Source organism: Oncorhynchus gorbuscha, linkage group LG15 (genome assembly GCF_021184085.1).
Source record: "Oncorhynchus gorbuscha isolate QuinsamMale2020 ecotype Even-year linkage group LG15, OgorEven_v1.0, whole genome shotgun sequence".
Classification (NCBI taxonomy): domain Eukaryota; kingdom Metazoa; phylum Chordata; class Actinopteri; order Salmoniformes; family Salmonidae; genus Oncorhynchus; species Oncorhynchus gorbuscha.
Window position 1 is genome coordinate 43688959 of NC_060187.1, and position 19323 is coordinate 43708281.

The following is a 19323-nucleotide window of genomic DNA, read 5'->3' on the forward strand; positions in this document are numbered from 1 at the left end:
GTTGCTAGACATTCAACAAAAAGCAATTCTTCACCTCATATCTTTTATACAACATTTGAGCATTTAGCCTAGTCCTTCTAAGAACAGTCAGTTCATCACTAATTAGGAGAATGTCAATAAATGATAGATTCCCATTTCCATCTTCTCTAAAGGTAACGTTAATAGCTAGACTCTCAGAACTAAGATATTTTAAAGGAAGGACACTGGTGCAGAGAGGAAATGTTGTGAAAAACTATCTGGGTGGAACATGAGTGTTTTCCCAAGGCACATGTTGCCCCCTTCTATATCAGGCTCAAAACAAGTAGATCAGTTATTCAGTTTGTAGGAGGATAGAAAAACAGGAAAGAACAGTTAGCACAAGTGGTTGTGTCTGAAACAGATGTATGACTTCTCCAGTTCTGCCCACACTGGAGAATGGGGTGATTCTGACAGTGTCAATTATCTGTGGCAAACCACAATTAACTTTACATGATATGTTTCTGCCCTTCTCCCTTTTCTGCCTACAATTTAAATGGTAGTTAACCCAATATAAATATTCCATGAAACCCCCCAAAAAAGACACTCTGGCGATACAGCACTCTTAGTACATGACAACAACAAAACAACATCAACTTGAGTTTATTAGGAGTTGCTTTGGAAGACCAATACAGAGTAGCCTGTAGATACAGTACAGTGTGATTACATAGTACACCTCACATTCGTCTCTACAAATCAGTTGTTCTTTCAAATCCTTCTGTTAGTCCACAGAAATAAACAGCCATGTCATTCTCTTTAGATCCATGGATCAGTAACTGATGCTGGTGAAGTGGCCTGCTATCATTGGTCTGGACAGTGATCTTGTTGGGATGGAAGCCATGGCCGTAGAGCACATGGGAGGTGTTGGTCAGGTGGTAGCTGAGTACCAGTTCGGGCCTCTCTCCTTGACTCTGCTTGTACCAGCTCACAGTGGCCATGCTACAGTTAGTGGACAGAGTGCAGTCCAGTGTGGCATCCTCGCCCACTTTCACTGATAAGCTCTTCAGTGATACACCCAGGGACTCTCCCAAACGTACACCTGTAGAAAGTCACAGGTGACAAATCATATAGGTCTACAGAGAGAGGCCCCATCCAGACACAACCCCTAATAACTAGTTCCTCAAGTCAATTCTAATTCGAAAATGCATTCCATTTCATAATGTCTTGATATGCCTACTGAACTGTCACCGCAACAAAGTGTCACGGTTACTGAAGGATTGTACCAGTACAATTGTAACTGACAGTAAAAGCATTTAAATGCATTGAGGAACACAACCAACAAAACACTCAATGAGGTTATATCAAAATGTTTAATATCTTTAACCATTGTTATTGGAAAATGTACTTACCATTCAGTATGATTGACAAGCACAACATGATTCTCAATGTCACTTTCATTGCCGGATGCAGTACTCTATTCTGTGAGATGATGAAAAGGAAGCTTTTGATCCGACTCCCTCGTAGACTCTGCTTGAGGTTTCTCTGGAGAGAAGTAGGCTGTGTTTGTTGGTCCAACTGAGTCTCACAGAGGAACTGCCTTCCAACACGTTGTGCACAAACTCATCAGGTCATTTCAACCTCAGTTGTGTCACAGTCTGTAAAGGCAGCATTACCTTTTAACAGGCTGACCACTCCACATTGCATCGCGTGTGCGAGCGTTGCAAAATTAATTTAGGAATCTATGTTATTAAATTATTGCACCCACACTGCTCGCGCACGTCAACGAGCGTATGCGTTGCCAAGGGCTAAAATAGAAGTCATTCCTATTTCTGACACAGATCACGCTGCAAGTTCTGCTTCTCCCATCTCCTCATTGGTTTATAGAAGCAGGTACCCACGTGCCATCTCCTCATTGGTTATACCCACGTGGGTGATTGAAAGACGAACTGTGTTGCTGGTCGGTGTAGTAATACTATGAAAGTTCAGATGCCAATAACCATATACGTTCAAAGGTGAGAAAGCCTTGAAGGAGGAGAGATGAATAGAAACGATTTGGAGTAGAGGACCTTGTTCATTTCAGGTAAGATAACAAATCAAAGTTTATATCCCAGGACAAATTAGCTAGCAACGGCAAGCTAGCTAAATAGGACAAATTAGCTAGCACGTGCAAGCTAGCTAGTTAAATTGCCACAAATGTTTAATGCTTTTTGACCTGTCCCCAAATGAACGTCATTGGTTCAGAGTTTGTTTTAATATTTTAACCTGCGTGTCGTGATCGCGTTTGGTGTAGGCCGGACAAAATAAATGTATGCATGATGGCGCACGCGCGCAGCCGGTTTGGGTTCCGTGTTAGGCTCCCAAATGTACTGCATTGTCTATTGGGATTTGTGAGAAATGGCCACACAGAGGACTGTGAGTGACCTACAATGTGAGTAGACCTATAATTGTATGTCCGGCGAAAGACTTGGAACATGCAACATAATTGCCCCAAACTTGCAAAAGGCACAAACAGTAACATCCCTTGTTTCTCAAGCCAAGGTCTTAAGGGAGTATTTGAGCACAGATGTTCACCTCACCTAGCCAAGTTCTACTAGGAGCAAACTGAACCGATGAATGAGGACTCCTTAAGGCACAGTGCAGATATCGGGAGTTGACATTTACATAGATCAGGGTTGAGAAACAGGGGCCACAGTGTGTGTCGGCTTTTGTACCAGGCTACCTGTAACACACCGGACTCACCTAGTCACGGTCTACAATTAAAACCACTAATATGAATCAGATGGGTTGGAACATAATAATGCAGGCAGCCTCACAGGACAGCACAGGAGTTGCTCACCCCTAATATAAATTCCTCTGCTTAGTAGAGGATATTCCAATACTCTCTCAGCTAATGTTCTCATTCCCATTCATCCTCCACAGTTCAGTCCCGAGAAGCCTGTGAGATAAGAGACTGAAGAAGCCGTCCCTTAAAGACAAGGTCCACGGTGTCGCCCTTGTAGTGGATGCTTCTAAAAAGGTGTCCAGCTACACCAAAGGCTTAGGCACCACCTGCCAACAGCCCAGAGAACACATCAGTGACCTGGGTGAGCAAAAGCAGAAGCGTTTCAGCAATGGCAGTAATGGTTGTCGTGTAAGAACTGTCGATACTCTGAGGTCAATTGACAGCGTGAGAAACAAATGTGTTTCCCAGGTGTGCATCAAGTGACATTGCTGACATGTGGCTCAGGTGTGTCAGGAAAACGCCTATGACGAAAACATTCAGCAGACAGTACTCTCTATAATACCCATTATTGATGAGTTTGTCCTCTCCACCCTCTCCGAGTTGGGCATCTCCGGCGCGGCCCACGCTTGGATTGCGTCCTACCTGACAGGTCGCTCCTACCAGGTGGCGTGGCGAGAATCTGTCTCCTCACCACGCGCTCTCACCACTGGTGTCCCCCAGGGCTCTGTTCTAGGCCCTCTCCTATTCTCGCTATACACCAAGTCACTTGGCTCTGTCATAACCTCACATGGTCTCTCCTATCATTGCTATGCAGACGACACACAATTAATCTTCTCCTTTCCCCCTTCTGATGACCAGGTGGCGAATCGCATCTCTGCATGTCTGGCAGACATATCAGTGTGGATGACGGATCAACACCTCAAGCTGAACCTCGGCAAGACGGAGCTGCTCTTCCTCCCGGGGAAGGACTGCCCGTTCCATGATCTCGCCATCACGGTTGACAACTCCATTGTGTCCTCCTCCCAGAGCGCTAAGAACCTTGGCGTGATCCTGGACAACACCCTGTCGTTCTCAACTAACATCAAGACGGTGGCCCGTTCCTGTAGGTTCATGCTCTATAACATCCGCAGAGTACGACCCTGCCTCACACAGGAAGCGGCGCAGGTCCTAATCCAGGCACTTGTCATCTCCCATCTGGATTACTGCAACTCGCTGTTGGCTGGGCTCCCTGCCTGTGCCATTAAACCCCTACAACTCATCCAGAACGCCGCAGCCCGTCTGGTGTTCAACCTTCCCAAGTTCTCTCACGTCACCCCGCTCCTCCGCTCTCTCCACTGGCTTCCAGTTGAAGCTCGCATCCGCTACAAGACCATGGTGCTTGCCTACGGAGCTGTGAGGGGAACGGCACCTCAGTACCTCCAGGCTCTGATCAGGCCCTACACCCAAACAAGGGCACTGCGTTCATCCACCTCTGGCCTGCTCGCCTCCCTACCACTGAGGAAGTACAGTTCCCGCTCAGCCCAGTCAAAACTGTTCGCTGCTCTGGCCCCCCAATGGAGGAACAAACTCCCTCACGACGCCAGGACAGCGGAGTCAATCACCACCTTCCGGAGACACCTGAAACCCCACCTCTTTAAGGAATACCTAGGATAGGATAAGTAATCCTTCTCACCCCCCCCTTTAAGATTTAGATGCACTATTGTAAAGTGACTGTTCCACTGGATGTCATAAGGTGAATGCACCAATTTGTAAGTCGCTCTGGATAAGAGCGTCTGCTAAATGACTTAAATGTAAATGTGATGTTAGTCATTAGCTATTTGAATATCTGGAATGTACACACACTGTATGTAGTTCTACTGTGAACATCCTCAGCTGACTTCTCTGTCTGTCTGTCTGTCTGTCTGTCTGTCTGTCTGTCTGTCTGTCTGTCTGTCTGTCTGTCTGTCTGTCTGTCTGTCTGTCTGTCTGTCTGTCTGTCTGTCTGTCTGTCTGTCTGTCTGTCTGTCTGTCTGTCTGTCTGTCTGTCTGTCTGTCTGTCTGTCTGTCTGTGTCTGTCTGTCTGTCTGTCTGTCTGTCTGTCTGTCTGTCTGTCTGTCTGTCTGTCTGTCTGTCTGTCTGTCTGTCTGTCTGTCTGTCTGTCTGTCTGTCTGTCTGTCTGTCTGTCTGTCTGTCTGTCTGTCTGTCTGTCTGTCTGTCTGTCTGTCTGTCTGTCTGTCTGTCTGTGTGTGTGTGTGTGTGTGTGTGTACGACCAAGGCTGGGGCTCTGTTTGGCATGTCCAGCTCCTACATTGTCCCAGTGAAGGGCTACTCGTATGAGCTGGAAGTTGATGAGAACACTGACATCCTTCTGCTCAGTGCAGTGGCCCACATCCTGCAATGTGTAGACCTACACTTCTGGGACAAAAATGCATTACATTAGCTTATAGAGTTTCATTATTTGTTCCTGCTATTGTTAACCTGTTGCGACGAGCAATCCCGTATCCGGGATCGTAATTATAGCCTCAAGCTCATTACCATAACGCAACGTTAACTATTCATGAAAATCACAAATGAAATGAAATAAATATATTGGCTCTCAAGCTTAGCCTTTTGTTAACAACACTGTCATCTCAGATTTTCAAAATATGCTTTTCAACCATAGCAAAACAAGCATTTGTGTAAGAGTATTGATAGCTAGCATAGCATTAAGCCTAGCATTCAGCAGGCAACATTTTCACAAAAACAAGAAAAGCATTCAAATAAAATAATTTACCTTTGAAGAACTTCGGATGTTTTCAATCAGGAGACTCTCAGTTAGATAGCAAATGTTCAGTTTTTCCAAAAAGATTATTTGTGTAGGAGAAATCGCTCCGTTTTGTTCATCACGTTTGGCTGAGAAAATCCCCCGAAAATTCAGTCATCAAAACGCAGAACTTTTTTCCAAATTAACTCCATAATATCGACAGAAACATGGCAAACGTTGTTTAGAATCAATCCTCAAGGTGTTTTCACATATCTATTCGATGATAAGTCATTCGTGGCAGTTTGGTTTCTCCTCTGAATCACATGGAACAATACATGCAGCTGGAGATTACGCACCAATTTCGATGGAGGACACCAGGCGGACACCAGGTAAATGTAGTCTCTTATGGTCAATCTTCCAATGATATGCCTACAAATACGTCACAATGCTGCAGACACCTTGGGGAAACGACAGAAAGTGTAGGCTCGTTCCTGGCGCATTCACAGCCATTTAAGGAGACATTGGAACACAGCGCCTCAAAAATCTGTCTCACTTCCTGTTTGAAGTTTCATCTTGGTTTCGCCTGTAGCATTAGTTCTGTGGCACTCACAGACAATATCTTTGCAGTTTTGGAAACGTCAGAGTGTTTTCTTTCCAAAGCTGTCAATTATATGCATAGTCGAGCATCTTTTCGTGACAAAATATCTTGTTTAAAACAGGAACGTTTTTAATCCAAAAATGAAATACTGCCCCCAGAAGTTCAAGATTAACTTGTTAATTAGTCATTCACAGAAGTCTTGCTTTGAGGAAACCAAATGTGTAGGAGACATTCTGACCTGTGTATACGTTGTCTTTCTAGATGTTTTAGCCTGTTTTGTCCACTAGGGGCACTCTCACATGGGGTTATCGGTCACTGGTGACGTGTATATCGGTTTAAAGGTGACCAAGGAAGTGTTAGTACAGGTGAGGGATGGAGGCATTCGACGGGTGCAGGGCCAATCGGTCTCGGATGAACAGGGGGTGGGGTTTGAGTCTTCTTCATCAGACAAAAACAAGACCAACTCCATCCTCTTCCTCGGCAGGTTTTCCTCTCCTCGGCAGAATAATAAGCGTAGAGAAATTAGAGTTCACTAAGCCAAATAAAAAAAGATTGTCTAAGGGCTATATTCAATCAGCTACATTCAACCGCCCTAACCCGCAATAACCGACAGTTTCAATGGGCGAGTTCGTTTTGCACCACCCCGTGCCCCGGTCGGGCGAGGTTTGCACATTTTAGACCATTTCATTGGTTGTAAAATTAAATCTACATCCACCCGGGGCACTAGCAAAATGAACTTGCTCATTGTTTTTATTTAGGCGATGTCAGAAGTGGAACATGATGACCAAACTGGACGTTGATTGTGTACCCCCACACCAGACACGACTAGTACATGTAGGTTGAAATATTACTCTGAACTAATTATATTAATTTGGGGACAAATTAGTCAAAAAGCATTAAACATTTATGGAAATTTAGCTAGCTAGCTAATTTGTCCTGGGATATAAACATTGGGTTGTTATTTTGCCTGCAACGGAAACATGCGGTCTCTCCTTCACTGCAGCCGAGGTGAGTAAGACATTTAAACGTGTTAACCCTCGCAAGGCTGCAGGCCCAGACGGCATCCCCAGCCGCGCCCTCAGAGCATGCGCAGACCAGCTGGCCGGTGTGTTTACGGACATATTCAATCAATCCCTATACCAGTCTGCTGTTCCCACATGCTTCAAGAGGGCCACCATTGTTCCTGTTCCCAAGAAAGCTAAGGTAACTGAGCTAAACGACTACCGCCCCGTAGCACTCACTTCCGTCATCATGAAGTGCTTTGAGAGACTAGTCAAGGACCATATCACCTCCACCCTACCTGACACCCTAGACCCACTCCAATTTGCTTACCGCCCAAATAGGTCCACAGACGATGCAATCTCAACCACACTGCACACTGCCCTAACCCACCTGGACAAGAGGAATACCTATGTGAGAATGCTGTTCATCGACTACAGCTCGGCATTCAACACCATAGTACCCTCCAAGCTCGTCATCAAGCTCGAGACCCTGGGCCTCGACCCCACCCTGTGCAACTGGGTACTGGACTTCCTGACGGGCCGCCCCCAGGTGGTGAGGGTAGGCAACAACATCTCCTCCCCGCTGATCCTCAACACGGGGGCCCCACAAGGGTGCGTTCTGAGCCCTCTCCTGTACTCCCTGTTCACCCACGACTGCGTGGCCACGCACGCCTCCAACTCAATCATCAAGTTTGCGGACGACACAACAGTGGTAGGCTTGATTACCAACAACGACGAGACAACCTACAGGGAGGAGGGGAGGGCCCTCGGAGTGTGGTGTCAGGAAAATAACCTCACACTCAACGTCAACAAAACTAAGGAGATGATTGTGGACTTCAGGAAACAGCAGAGGGAACACCCCCCTATCCACATCGATGGAACAGTAGTGGAGAGGGTAGCTAGTTAAGTTCCTCGGCATACACATCACAGACAAACTGAATTGGTCCACTCACACTGACAGCGTCGTGAAGAAGGCGCAGCAGCGCCTATTCAACCTCAGGAGGCTGAAGAAATTCGGCTTGTCACCAAAAGCACTCACAAACTTCTACAGATGCACAATCGAGAGCATCCTGGCGGGCTGTGTCACCGCCTGGTACGGCAACTGCTCCGCCCTCAACCGTAAGGCTCTCCAGAGGGTAGTGAGGACTGCACAACGCATCACCGGGGGCAAACTACCTGCCCTCCAGGACACCTACACCACCCGTTGTTACAGGAAGGCCATAAAGATCATCAAGGACATCAACCACCCGAACCACTGCCTGTTCACCCCGCTATCATCCAGAAGGCGAGGTCAGTACAGGTGCATCAAAGCTGGGACCGAGAGACTGAAAAACAGCTTCTATCTCAAGGCCATCAGACTGTTAAACAGCCACCACTAACACTGAGTGGCTGCTGCCAACACACATCGACTGCATCCTTATGTAACACATGTATCACTAGCCACTTTACTATGCCACTTTGTTTACTTTGTCTACACACTCATCTCATATGTATATACTGTACTCGATACCATCTACTGTATGCTGCTCTGTACCATCACTCATTCATATATCCTTATGTACATGTTCCTTATCCCCTTACACTGTGTATAAGACAGTAGTTTGGGATTTGTTAGTTAGATTACTTGTTGGTTATCACTGCATTGTCGGAACTAGAAGCACAAGCATTTCGCTACACTCGCATTAACATCTGCTAACCATGTGTATGTGACAAATAAAATTTGATTTGATTTGATTTACCTGAAATGCACAAGGTCCTCTACGGGCTCCACGTCATCTACAAGTCTCTGCTAGGTAAAGTCCCACCTTATATCAGCTCACTGGTCACCATAGCAGCACCAACCCGTAGCATGCGCTCCAGCAGGTATAACTCACTGGTCACCCCCAAAGCCAAATTCTTCCTTCGGCCACCTCTCCTTCCAGTTCTCTGCTGCCAATGACTGGAATGAACTATAAAAATCACTAAAGCTGGAGACTCTTACCACCCTCACTAGCTTTAAGCACCGGCTCACTGCACCTGTACATAGCCCATCTGTAAATAGCCCATCCAATCTACCTCATCCCCATACTGTATTTAGTTATTTATCTTGCTCCTTTGCAATCTATTATCTCTACTTGCACATTCATCTTCTGCACATTATACCATTCCAGTGTTTAATTGCTATATTGTAATTACTTCGCCACTATGGCCTATTTGTTGACTTACCTCCCTTATCCTACCTCATTTGCACATGCTGTATATAGACTTTTCTACTGTATTATTGATTGTATGTTTGTTCATTCCATGTGTAAATCTGTGTTGTTGTATGTGTCAAACTGCTTTGCTTTATCTTGGCCAGGTCGCAGTTGCAAATGAGAACTTGTTCTCAACTCGCCTACCTGGTTAAATAAAGGTGAAAAAAAACAAGAAAAAAAACAAGGTCCTCTACTCTGACAATTAATCCACAGATAAAACGGTAAACTGAATTCCTTTCTCGTCATCTCTCCTCAGGCTTCATTTTTACTTCTTTGGGCTTTATATGGCGGTTGGCAACCGACTTTACAGTGCATTACTACAACTGACTGGAGTGTGGATGACAGTTCATCTTTCAATCACCCACGTGGGTATATGCTCCTAAACATCAATGAGGAAATGGCACGTGGGTATATGCTCCTAAAAACCAATGAGGACATAGGAAAGGCCAGACTTGCAGTGCGTTGAGCGTCACAAATAAAACCTATTTCCATTTTAGGGCCTGGCCATGCAGACGCTCGCTGAGGCACGTGAGCAGTGTGGGTGCAATGATTGAGTACATTGTGTACATTTATTTTGCTGTGGTCAGCATGTGACTGCACTGGAACTGTTACATCAGCAAGCAGCTCCCGGCGTTAAACCTATTGTGGACATTGCCATTGGATGCGCTGAGTCATATTAGTAATAATCCCATGCAGTCTTGTTACAAGTTCAAACAATGTGTGTTCTAATCTACACCCTAGACTGATATTAATCCATATGATTTTGCTTAATGTTGTGTTAGAGTACAACTTCAGCTGTCTAACCAGTACTAGAATGGCATTTCTATGGTCTATTTGCACAGCTCTCTGGGTAAGGTTCTGTCTTCAAGTCTCCAGTGGGTGGTTAAATCCCTTCCTTCGATGTAATCAAACGGAGGGGGGATGCAATTTCAGAATTTAAGTAGATATTCTAAACAAAGTATTTTGATAACTTTCAAGTGTAATAGTTCCATGTAGAATAAACCATCATTCACATAGTACTGTAGCACTGTAGAAAGTACTGTAGTGTTCTGCTAATATAAACATTTGCAAATATTACACTTGTCTGGTGATGTAAAGTGCTTACAGTTGAAGAAGTCGGAGGTTTTACATACACTTAGGTTGGAGTCATTGCACCACCCCGTGCCCCGGTCGGGCGAGGTTTGCACATTTTAGACCATTTCATTGGTTGTAAAATTAAATCTACATCCACCCGGGGCACTAGCCATGCAAAATGAACTTGCTCATTGTTTTTATTTAGGCGATGTCAGAAGTGGAACATTTCTATGGTCTATTTGCACAGCTCTCTGGGTAAGGTTCTGTCTTCAAGTCTCCAGTGGGTGGTTAAATCCCTTCCTTCGATGTAATCAAACGGATGGGGGATGCAATTTCAGAATTTAAGTAGATATTCTAAACAAAGTATTTTGATAACTTTCAAGTGTAATAGTTCCATGTAGAATAAACCATCATTCACATAGTACTGTAGCAACTGTAGCACTGTAGAAAGTACTGTAGTGTTCTGCTAATATAAACATTTGCAAATATTACACTTGTCTGGTGATGTAAAGTGCTTACAGTTGAAGAAGTCGGAGGTTTTACATACACTTAGGTTGGAGTCATTGCACCTAAAACTTGTTTTTCAACCACTCCACACATTTCTTCTTAACAAACTATAGTTTTGGCAAGTCGGTTAGGACATCTACTTTGTGCATGACACAAGTCATTTTTCCAACAATTGTTTACAGACAGATTATTTCACTGTATCACAATTGCAGTGGGTCAGACGTTTACATACACTAAGTTGACTGTACCTTTGAAACAGCTTGGAAAATTATGTCATGGCTTCTGATAGGAAGGTGTACCTGTGGATGTATTTCAAGGTATACCTTCAAACTCGATGCCTCTTTGCTTGACATCTTGGGAAAATCAAAAGAAATCAGCCAAGACCTCAAAAAAATAATGGTAGACCTCCACAAGTCTGGTTCATCACTGGGAGCAATTTCCAAACGCCTGAAGGTACCACGTTCATATGTACAAACAATAGTACGCAAGTATAAACACCATGGGACCATGCAGCCTTCATACTGCTCAGGAAGGAAATGAGTTCTGTCTCCTAGAGATGACTGTACTTTGGTGTGAAAAGTGCAAATCAATCCCAGAACAGCAAAGGACCTTCTGAAGACGCTGGAGGAAACAGGTACAAAAGTATCTATATCCACAGTAAAAACGAGTCCTATATCGACATAACCTGAAAGGCCGCTCAGCAAGGAAGAAGCCACTGCTCCAAAACAGCCATAAAAAAGCCAGACTACGGTTTGCAACTGCACATGGGGACAAAGATTGTACTTTTCGGAGAAATATCTTCTGGTCTTATGAAACAAAAATATAACTGTTTCGCTTTAATGACCATCTTATGTTTGGAGGAAAAAGGAGGATGCTTGCAAGCTGAAGAATACCATCCCAACTGTGAAGCACGGGGGTGGTAGCATCATGATTTGGGGGTGCTTTGCTGCAGGAGGGACAGGTGCACTTCACAAAATAGATGGCATCACGAGAAAGAACAATTATGTGGATATATTGAAGCAACATCTCAAGACATCAGTCAGGAAGTTAAAGCTTGGTCGCAAATGGATCTTCCAAATGGACATTGACCCCAAGCATCCTTCCAAAGTTGTGGCAAAATGGCTTAAGGACAACAAAGTCAAGGTATTGGAGTAGCCATCACAAAGCCCTGACCTCAATCCTATAGAAAATGTGTGGGCAGAACTGAAAATTTGTGTGCAAGCAAGGAGGCCTACAAACCTAACTCAGTTACACCAGCTCTGTCAGGAGGAATGGGCCAAAATTCCCCCAACATATTGTGGGAAGCTTTTGGAAGGCTACCTGGAACGTTTGACCCAAGTTAAACAATTTAAAGGCAATGCTACCAAATACTAATTGAGTGTATGTAAACTTCTGACCCACTGGGAATGTGATGAAAGAAATAAAAGCTGAAATAAATCATTCTCTCTACTATTATTCTGACATTTCACATTCTTAAAACAAAGTGGTGATCCTAACTGACCTAAGACAGGGAATGTTTACTAGGATTAAATGTCAGGAATTGTGAAAAACTGAGTTTTAATGTACTTGACTTCAACTGTAAGTACTACTGTCAAGTATTTTTCTTGAGTAATTTTTGTAGGTATCTATACTTTACTATTTATATTTTTGACAACTTTATATTTTTCCTTCACTACATTTCTAATGAAAAGTATGTACATTTTACTCCATACATTTTCCCTGACACCCAAAAGTACTCGTTATATTTAGAATGGTCTAATTCACTTATCAGGAGAATATCCCTGGTCATCCCTACTGCCTCTGATCCGGCAGACTCACTAAACACATGCTTATAGTTTGTAAATTATGTCTGAGGGTGAGAGCATGCCCCTGGCTATCCCTAAATAAAAATAACAAGAAAATGGTACTGTCTGGTTTGTAAGGAATTTGAAATGATTTACAATTTTACTTTTTACTTTTGATACTTAAGTATATTTTAGCGTTTACGTTTACTTTTGATACTTAAATATATTTCAAACCAAGTAATTTTAGACTTTTACTGAAGTAGAATGTTACTGGGTGACTTTCACTTTTGTCATTTTCTATTAAGAGAGCTTAACTTTTACTCAAGTATGTCAATCGGGTACATTTTCCACCACTGCACTTGTCTTTCATCTTTTATTGTCATTCACAGCAGATACAGATACTGTACCTATCAACATGTTCTCTGGTGGTGCTGGGGCTACCTTGCCAAACATATCAGTCGTCATACCTTCCTGTATGGTGTCCCATATACCCCCACCCCCCTATTGATAGTACCGTATATTCAGTTTATTGTCTGTCTGTAAATTATGTTTATTGTGGCAGCATTCTTTCACAGAGTCAAATTCCTGTGCATGCTAATGTATTTGCCGAATAATTGTGATTATGATTTGGATACTAAACACTTTTTAAAAACCAAAACTGAGGCAGGGTGTCCGGTTTTGTTATCGTTTCAATTTTAGCTAGTTTTTCCCTCAAAGAACATGTGTCCTTCTGTACAAAAAAAAGTTGAATGATAGGAAGAGATGGAAAAATATATATTTTTCTCTATTTAAATGAATTACAACTTTTAAGCCCTTATAAACCCTTTTTAATGCACAATAGATGCTTCAAAAATCCTTCAGAAGCAAAGGGTTTATGCCACATTTGGCAAAGCACCAGATATATAAGAACCTTATATCACACTATGTACAGTGTACAAAACATTAAAAACACCTGCTCTTTCCATGACATAGCTTTCACCTAAATTCACCTGGTCAGTCTATGGTCCCTTTTTGATGGCACTTGTTAAATCCACTTCATCAGTGTAGATGATGGGAAGGATTTTTAAGCCTTGAGACAATTGAGCCATGGATTGTCTGTGTGCCATTCAGAGTGTGAATGAGCAAGACAAAATATTTAAGTGCCTTTAAACATGGTATGGTTGTAGGTGCCAGGTGCACAGGTTTGAGTGTGTCAAGAACTGCAACGCTGCTGGGTTTTTCATGCTCAACAGTTTCCTGTGTGTATCAAGAATGGTCCACCACCCAAAGGTTATCCAGCCAACTTGACATAGCTGTGGAAAGCATTGGAGTCAACATGGGTCAGAATCCCTGTGGAACACTTTTGACACCTTTGTAGAGTCCATGCCCCTGAGGGCAAAAGGGGGCGCAACTCAAAATTAGGAAGGTGCTCCAAATGTTTTGTACACTCACGTGTAGAATTACATTATTTTGTTTTGTCAAGCATTTATGTAGTACTTATGAACTTTAGAATGGCTCACATGAATCCTTTATACATTGGAGTTCATCATATCCACCAGATGGAATGTAAGGAAAGTCATCCTTGAATACTATAATATGGGACTAAATGTTTTTTCTGTAGTGAAGAAGAACAACACCAGAAAGCATATTGGAAGTGTAACCTTAGTATGGCAGTGTGGTGCAAGGATAAAACCAGATAATAACCTCTCCTTCCTTTGTCTTGATCACGTTGAGGGAGAGGTTGGTATCTTGGCACCACACTTCTGACCTCCTCCCTATAGGCTGTCTCATCGTTGTTGGTGATCAGGCATTCCACTGTTGTGTCATCTGCAAACTTAATGATGTTGCTGGAGTCGTGCTTGGCCATGCAGTCATGGGTGAACAGGAAGTACATGAGGGGACTGAGCACGCACCCCTGAGGGGCCCCCATGTTGAGGATCAGGGTGTCAGATGTGTTGTTACCTACCCTTACCACCTGGGGGCAGCCCGTCAAGAAGTCCAGGATCCAGTTGCAGAGGGAGGTATTTAGTCCCAGGGTCCTTAGCTTAGAGTGATGAGCTTTGAGGGCACCATGGTGTTGAACGCAGAGCTGTAGTCAATTAATAGAATTCTCACATAGGTGGTCCTTTGGTCTAGGTGGGAAAGGTCAGTGTGGAATGCAATAGATTGCATCATCTGTGCATCTGCTGGGGCGGTATGCAAATTGTAGTCTAGGAGTCTAGGGTTTCTGGGATAATGGTGGTGATGTGAGTCATGACCAGACATTCAAAGCACTTCATGTCTACAGACATGAGTGCTACGGGTCGATAGTAGGCCGGTTACCTTGGTGTTCTTGGGCACAGGGATTATGGTGGTCTGCTTGAAACATGTTGATATTACAGACTATGTCAGGGACAGGTTGAATATGTCAGTGAAGACACTTCTAGTTGATCAACGCATGCTTGGAGTACATGTCCTGGTAATCTGTCTGGCCCTGTGGCCATGTAAATGTTGACATGTTTGAAGGTCTTACTCACGTCGGCTACGGAGAGCGAGATCAAATAGTCATCCGGAACAACTAATGCGCTTATGCATGCTTCAGTGTTGCTTGCCTCGAAGCAAGTATAGAAGTAATTTAGCTCGTCTGGTAGGCTCGTGTCACTGGGCAGCTCATGGCTGTGCTTCCCTTTGTGGCCCGTAATAGTTTGCAAGCCCTGACACATCTGACAAACGTCAGAGCCGGTGTAGTACGACTCAATCTTATGATGGTTCGTCGGAAGGCATAGCGGGATTTCAAATAAGCGTCCAGGTTAGAGTCCCGATCCTTGAAAGTGGCAGCTCTGCCCTTTAGCTCAGTGCGGATGTTGCCTGTAATCCATGGCCTCTGGTTGGGGTATGTACGTACGGTCACTGTGGGGACGACGTCATCGATACACTTATTGATGAAGTCAGTGACTGATGTGGTCAGAAGAATCCCAGAACATATTCCAGTTTATGATAGCAAACCAGTCATGTACTTAGCATCTGCATCATCTGACCACTTCCGTACTGAGTGAGTCACTGGTACTTCCTGCTTTAGTTTTTGCTTGTAAGCAGGACTCGGGAGTATAGCTTATAGTCAAATTTGCCAAATGGAGGGTGAGGGACAGCTTTGTACGTGTCTCTGTGTGTGGAGTAAAGGCAGTCTAGAGTTTTTTCCCCCTCTGGTTGTACATGTAACATGCTGGTAGAAATTAGGTAAAACGGATTTAAGTTTGCCTGCATTAAAGTCCCGGCCACTAGGAGCATCGCTTCTGGATGAGCATTTTCTTGTTTGCTTATGGCCTTATACAGCTCGTTGAATGCAGTCTTAGTGCCAGCATCGGTTTGTGGTGATAGACGGCTACAAAAAATATAGATGAAGACCCTTGGTAAATAGTGTGGTCTACATCTTATCATGACATACTCTACCTCAGGCAATCAAAACCTTGAGACTTCCTTAATATTAGTTATTTACAAATAGACACAGACCACTACCCCGTCTTACTGGAGGCAGCTCTTATATCTTGCCGATGCAGTGTAAACCCCACCAGCTGTATGTTATCCATGTCATCGTTCAGCCATGATTTGGTGAAACATAAGATATTACAGTTTTTAATGTCCCGTTGGTAGGATAATCTTGATCAGAGCTTATCCATTTTATTATCCAATGATTGTGCGTTGGCTAATAGGACTAATGGTAGAGGCGGATTACTCACTCGCCATCGGATCCTTACAAGGCACCCCAACCTACGTTCCCAATGTCTCTTCTCTTCTTCATGCGAATGACAGGGATTTGGGCCTTGTCTGATGATGGTCAAAGATAAAAGTATAAAAAAATAAAAAAATAAAGTCAAAATATAACATAATAAAAAGTAAGTTTGAATGACACTGAGGGGCAGTGTTTTTACAGCTAAAGCCAGTTTGCCTGAGGTTGATGCCGTGCACGTGTTTGTACACATGCATATACACACACGCTCTCATTCAAATACACACATACACGAACACATGTGTAAATAGTGCAAGACATGCACTCAAAACATATGCAGTTGGCCTTGTTGTTATGACTTTAGTTGTTCTTGATGCCCCTTTGTTTTTTTGAATTGTTGTTTTCTGTATTCCTTTGTCTTCTTTTTTCTCTTTAGTTAATTTTCTTGGTTGTTAGTGCATTGGGAATGGGGGGTTTCAAATCAAATCAAATTTTATTTGTCACATACACATGGTTAGCAGATGTTAATGCGAGTGTAGCGAAATGCTTGTGCTTCTAGTTCCGACAATGCAGTGATAACCAACAAGTAATCTAACTAACAATTCCAAAACTACTGTCTTATACACAGTGTAAGGGGATAAGGAATATGTACATAAGGATATATGAATGAGTGATGGTACAGAGCAGCATACAGTAGATGGTATCGAGTACAGTATATACATATGAGATGAGTGTGTAGACAAAGTAAACAAAGTGGCATAGTTAAAGTGGCTAGTGATACATGTATTACATAAGGATGCAGTCGATGATGTAGAGTACAGTATATACATATGCATATGAGATGAATAATGTAGGGTAAGTAACATTATATAAGGTAGCATTGTTTAAAGTGGCTAGTGATATATTTACATCATTTCCCATCAATTCCCATTATTAAAATGGCTGGAGTTGGGTCAGTGTCAATGACAGTGTGTTGGCAGCAGCCACTCAATGTTAGTGGTGGCTGTTTAACAGTCTGATGGCCTTGAGATAGAAGCTGTTTTTCAGTCTCTCGGTCTCACCTTTGATGCACCTGTACTGACCTCGCCTTCTGGATGATAGCGGGGTGAACATGTAGTGGTTCCGGTGTTGATGTCCTTGATGATCTTTATGGCCTTCCTGTAACAACGGGTGGTGTAGGAGTCCTGGAGGGCCGGTAGTTTGCCCCCGGTGATGAGTTGTGCAGTCCTCACTACCCTCTGGAGAGCCTTACGGTTGAGGGCGGAGCAGTTGCCGTACCAGGCGGTGATACAGCCCGCCAGGATGCTCTCGATTGTGCATCTGTAGAAGTTTGTGAGTGCTTTTGGTGACAAGCCAAATTTCTTCAGCCTCCTGAGGTTGAATAGGCGCTGCTGCGCCTTCTTCACGACGCTGTCAGTGTGAGTGGACCAATTCAGTTTGTCTGTGATGTGTATGCCGAGGAACTTAAAACTAGCTACCCTCTCCACTACTGGTCCATCGATGTGGATAGGGGGGAGTTCCCTCTGCTGTTTCCTGAAGTCCACAATCATCTCCTTAGTTTTGTTGACGTTGAGTGTGAGGTTATTTTCCTGACACCACACTCCGAGGGCCCTCACCTCCTCCCTGTAGGCAGTCTCGTCGTTGTTGGTAATCAAGCCTACCACTGTTGTGTCGTCCGCAAACTTGATGATTGAGTTGGAGGCGTGCGTGGCCACGCAGTCGTGGGTGAACAGGGAGTACAGGAGAGGGCTCAGAACGCACCCTTGTGGGGCCCCCGTGTTGAGGATCAGCGGGGAGATGTTGTTGCCTACCCTCACCACCTGGGGGCGGCCCGTCAGGAAGTCCAGTACCCAGTTGCACAGGGCGGGGTCGAGGCCCAGGGTCTCGAGCTTGATGACGAGCTTGGAGGGTACTATGGTGTTGAATGCCGAGCTGTAGTCGATGAACAGCATTCTCACATAGGTATTCCTTTTGTCCAGGTGGGTTAGGGCAGTGTGCAGTGTGGTTGAGATTGCATCGTCTGTGGACCTATTTGGGCGGTTTAGCAAATTGGAGTGGGTCTAGGGTGTCAGGTAGGGTGGAGGTGATATGGTCCTTGACTAGTCTCTCAAAGCACTTCATGATGACGGAAGTGAGTGCTACTGGGCGGTAGTCGTTTAGCTCAGTTACCTTAGCTTTCTTGGGAACAGGAACAATGGTGGCCCTCTTGAAGCATGTGGGAACAGCAGACTGGTATAGGGATTGATTGAATATGTCCGTAAACACACCGGCCAGCTGGTCTGCGCATGCTCTGAGGGCGCGGCTGGGGATGCCGTCTGGGCCTGCAGCCTTGCGAGGGTTAACACGTTTAAATGTCTTACTCACCTCGGCTGCAGTGAAGGAGAGACCGCATGTTTTCGTTGCAGGCCGTGTCAGGGGCACTGTATTGTCCTCAAAGCGGGCAAAAAAGTTATTTAGTCTGCCTGGGAGCAAGACATCCTGGTCCGTGACTGGGCTGGGTTCCTTCTTGTAGTCCGTGATTGACTGTAGACCCTGCCACATGCCTCGTGTCTGAGCCATTTAATTGAGATTCCACTTTGTCTCTGTACTGACGCCTAGCTTGTTTAATAGCCTTGCGGAGGGAATAGCTGCATTGTTTATATTCGGACATGTTACCACACACCTTGCCCTGATTAAAAGCAGTGGTTCGCGCTTTCAGTTTCATGCGAATGCTGCCATCAATCCACGGTTTCTGGTTTGGGAATGTTTTTATCGTTGCTATGGGAACGACATCTTCGACACACGTTCTAATGAACTCGCACACCGAATCAGCGTATTGGTCAATATTTCCATCTGACGCAATACGAAACATGTCCCAGTCCATGTGATGGAAGCAGGCTTGGAGTGTAGAGTCAGCTTGTTCTGACCAGCGTTGGACAGACCTCAGCGTGGGAGCCTCTTGTTTTAATTTCTGCCTGCAGGCAGGGATCAGCAAAATAGAGTCGTGGACAGCTTTTCCGAAAGGGGGGCGGGGCAGGGCCTTATATGCGTCGCGGAAGTTA

At 44.4% G+C, this 19323-nt stretch overlaps 1 protein-coding gene across 1 annotated transcript; it reads right to left on the reverse strand.

The window, feature by feature from the left end:
• Positions 1–620: 620 nt before the first annotated feature.
• sid1 (secreted immunoglobulin domain 1) lies at positions 621–1543 on the reverse strand. Its single transcript, XM_046299802.1, has 2 exons — positions 1365–1543; positions 621–1054 (listed from the first exon to the last, which is right to left on the reverse strand). Exons 1-2 carry the CDS (start codon positions 1411–1413, stop codon positions 705–707), a joined length of 399 nt encoding a protein of 132 aa, XP_046155758.1. The 5' UTR covers positions 1414–1543; the 3' UTR covers positions 621–704.
• Positions 1544–19323: the final 17780 nt, after the last annotated feature.

What these genes read in the sequence shown, in the direction of transcription:
- sid1 (XM_046299802.1), bottom strand. Translation starts at nt 1,413, where the DNA reads ATGAAAGTGACATTGAGAATCATGTTGTGCTTGTCAATCATACTGAAT. An exon ending in CTTGTCAATCATACTGAATG is followed by an intron (nt 1,055 to 1,364) that starts GTAAGTACATTT and finishes GACTTTCTACAG; the next exon opens with GTGTACGTTTGGGAGAGTCC.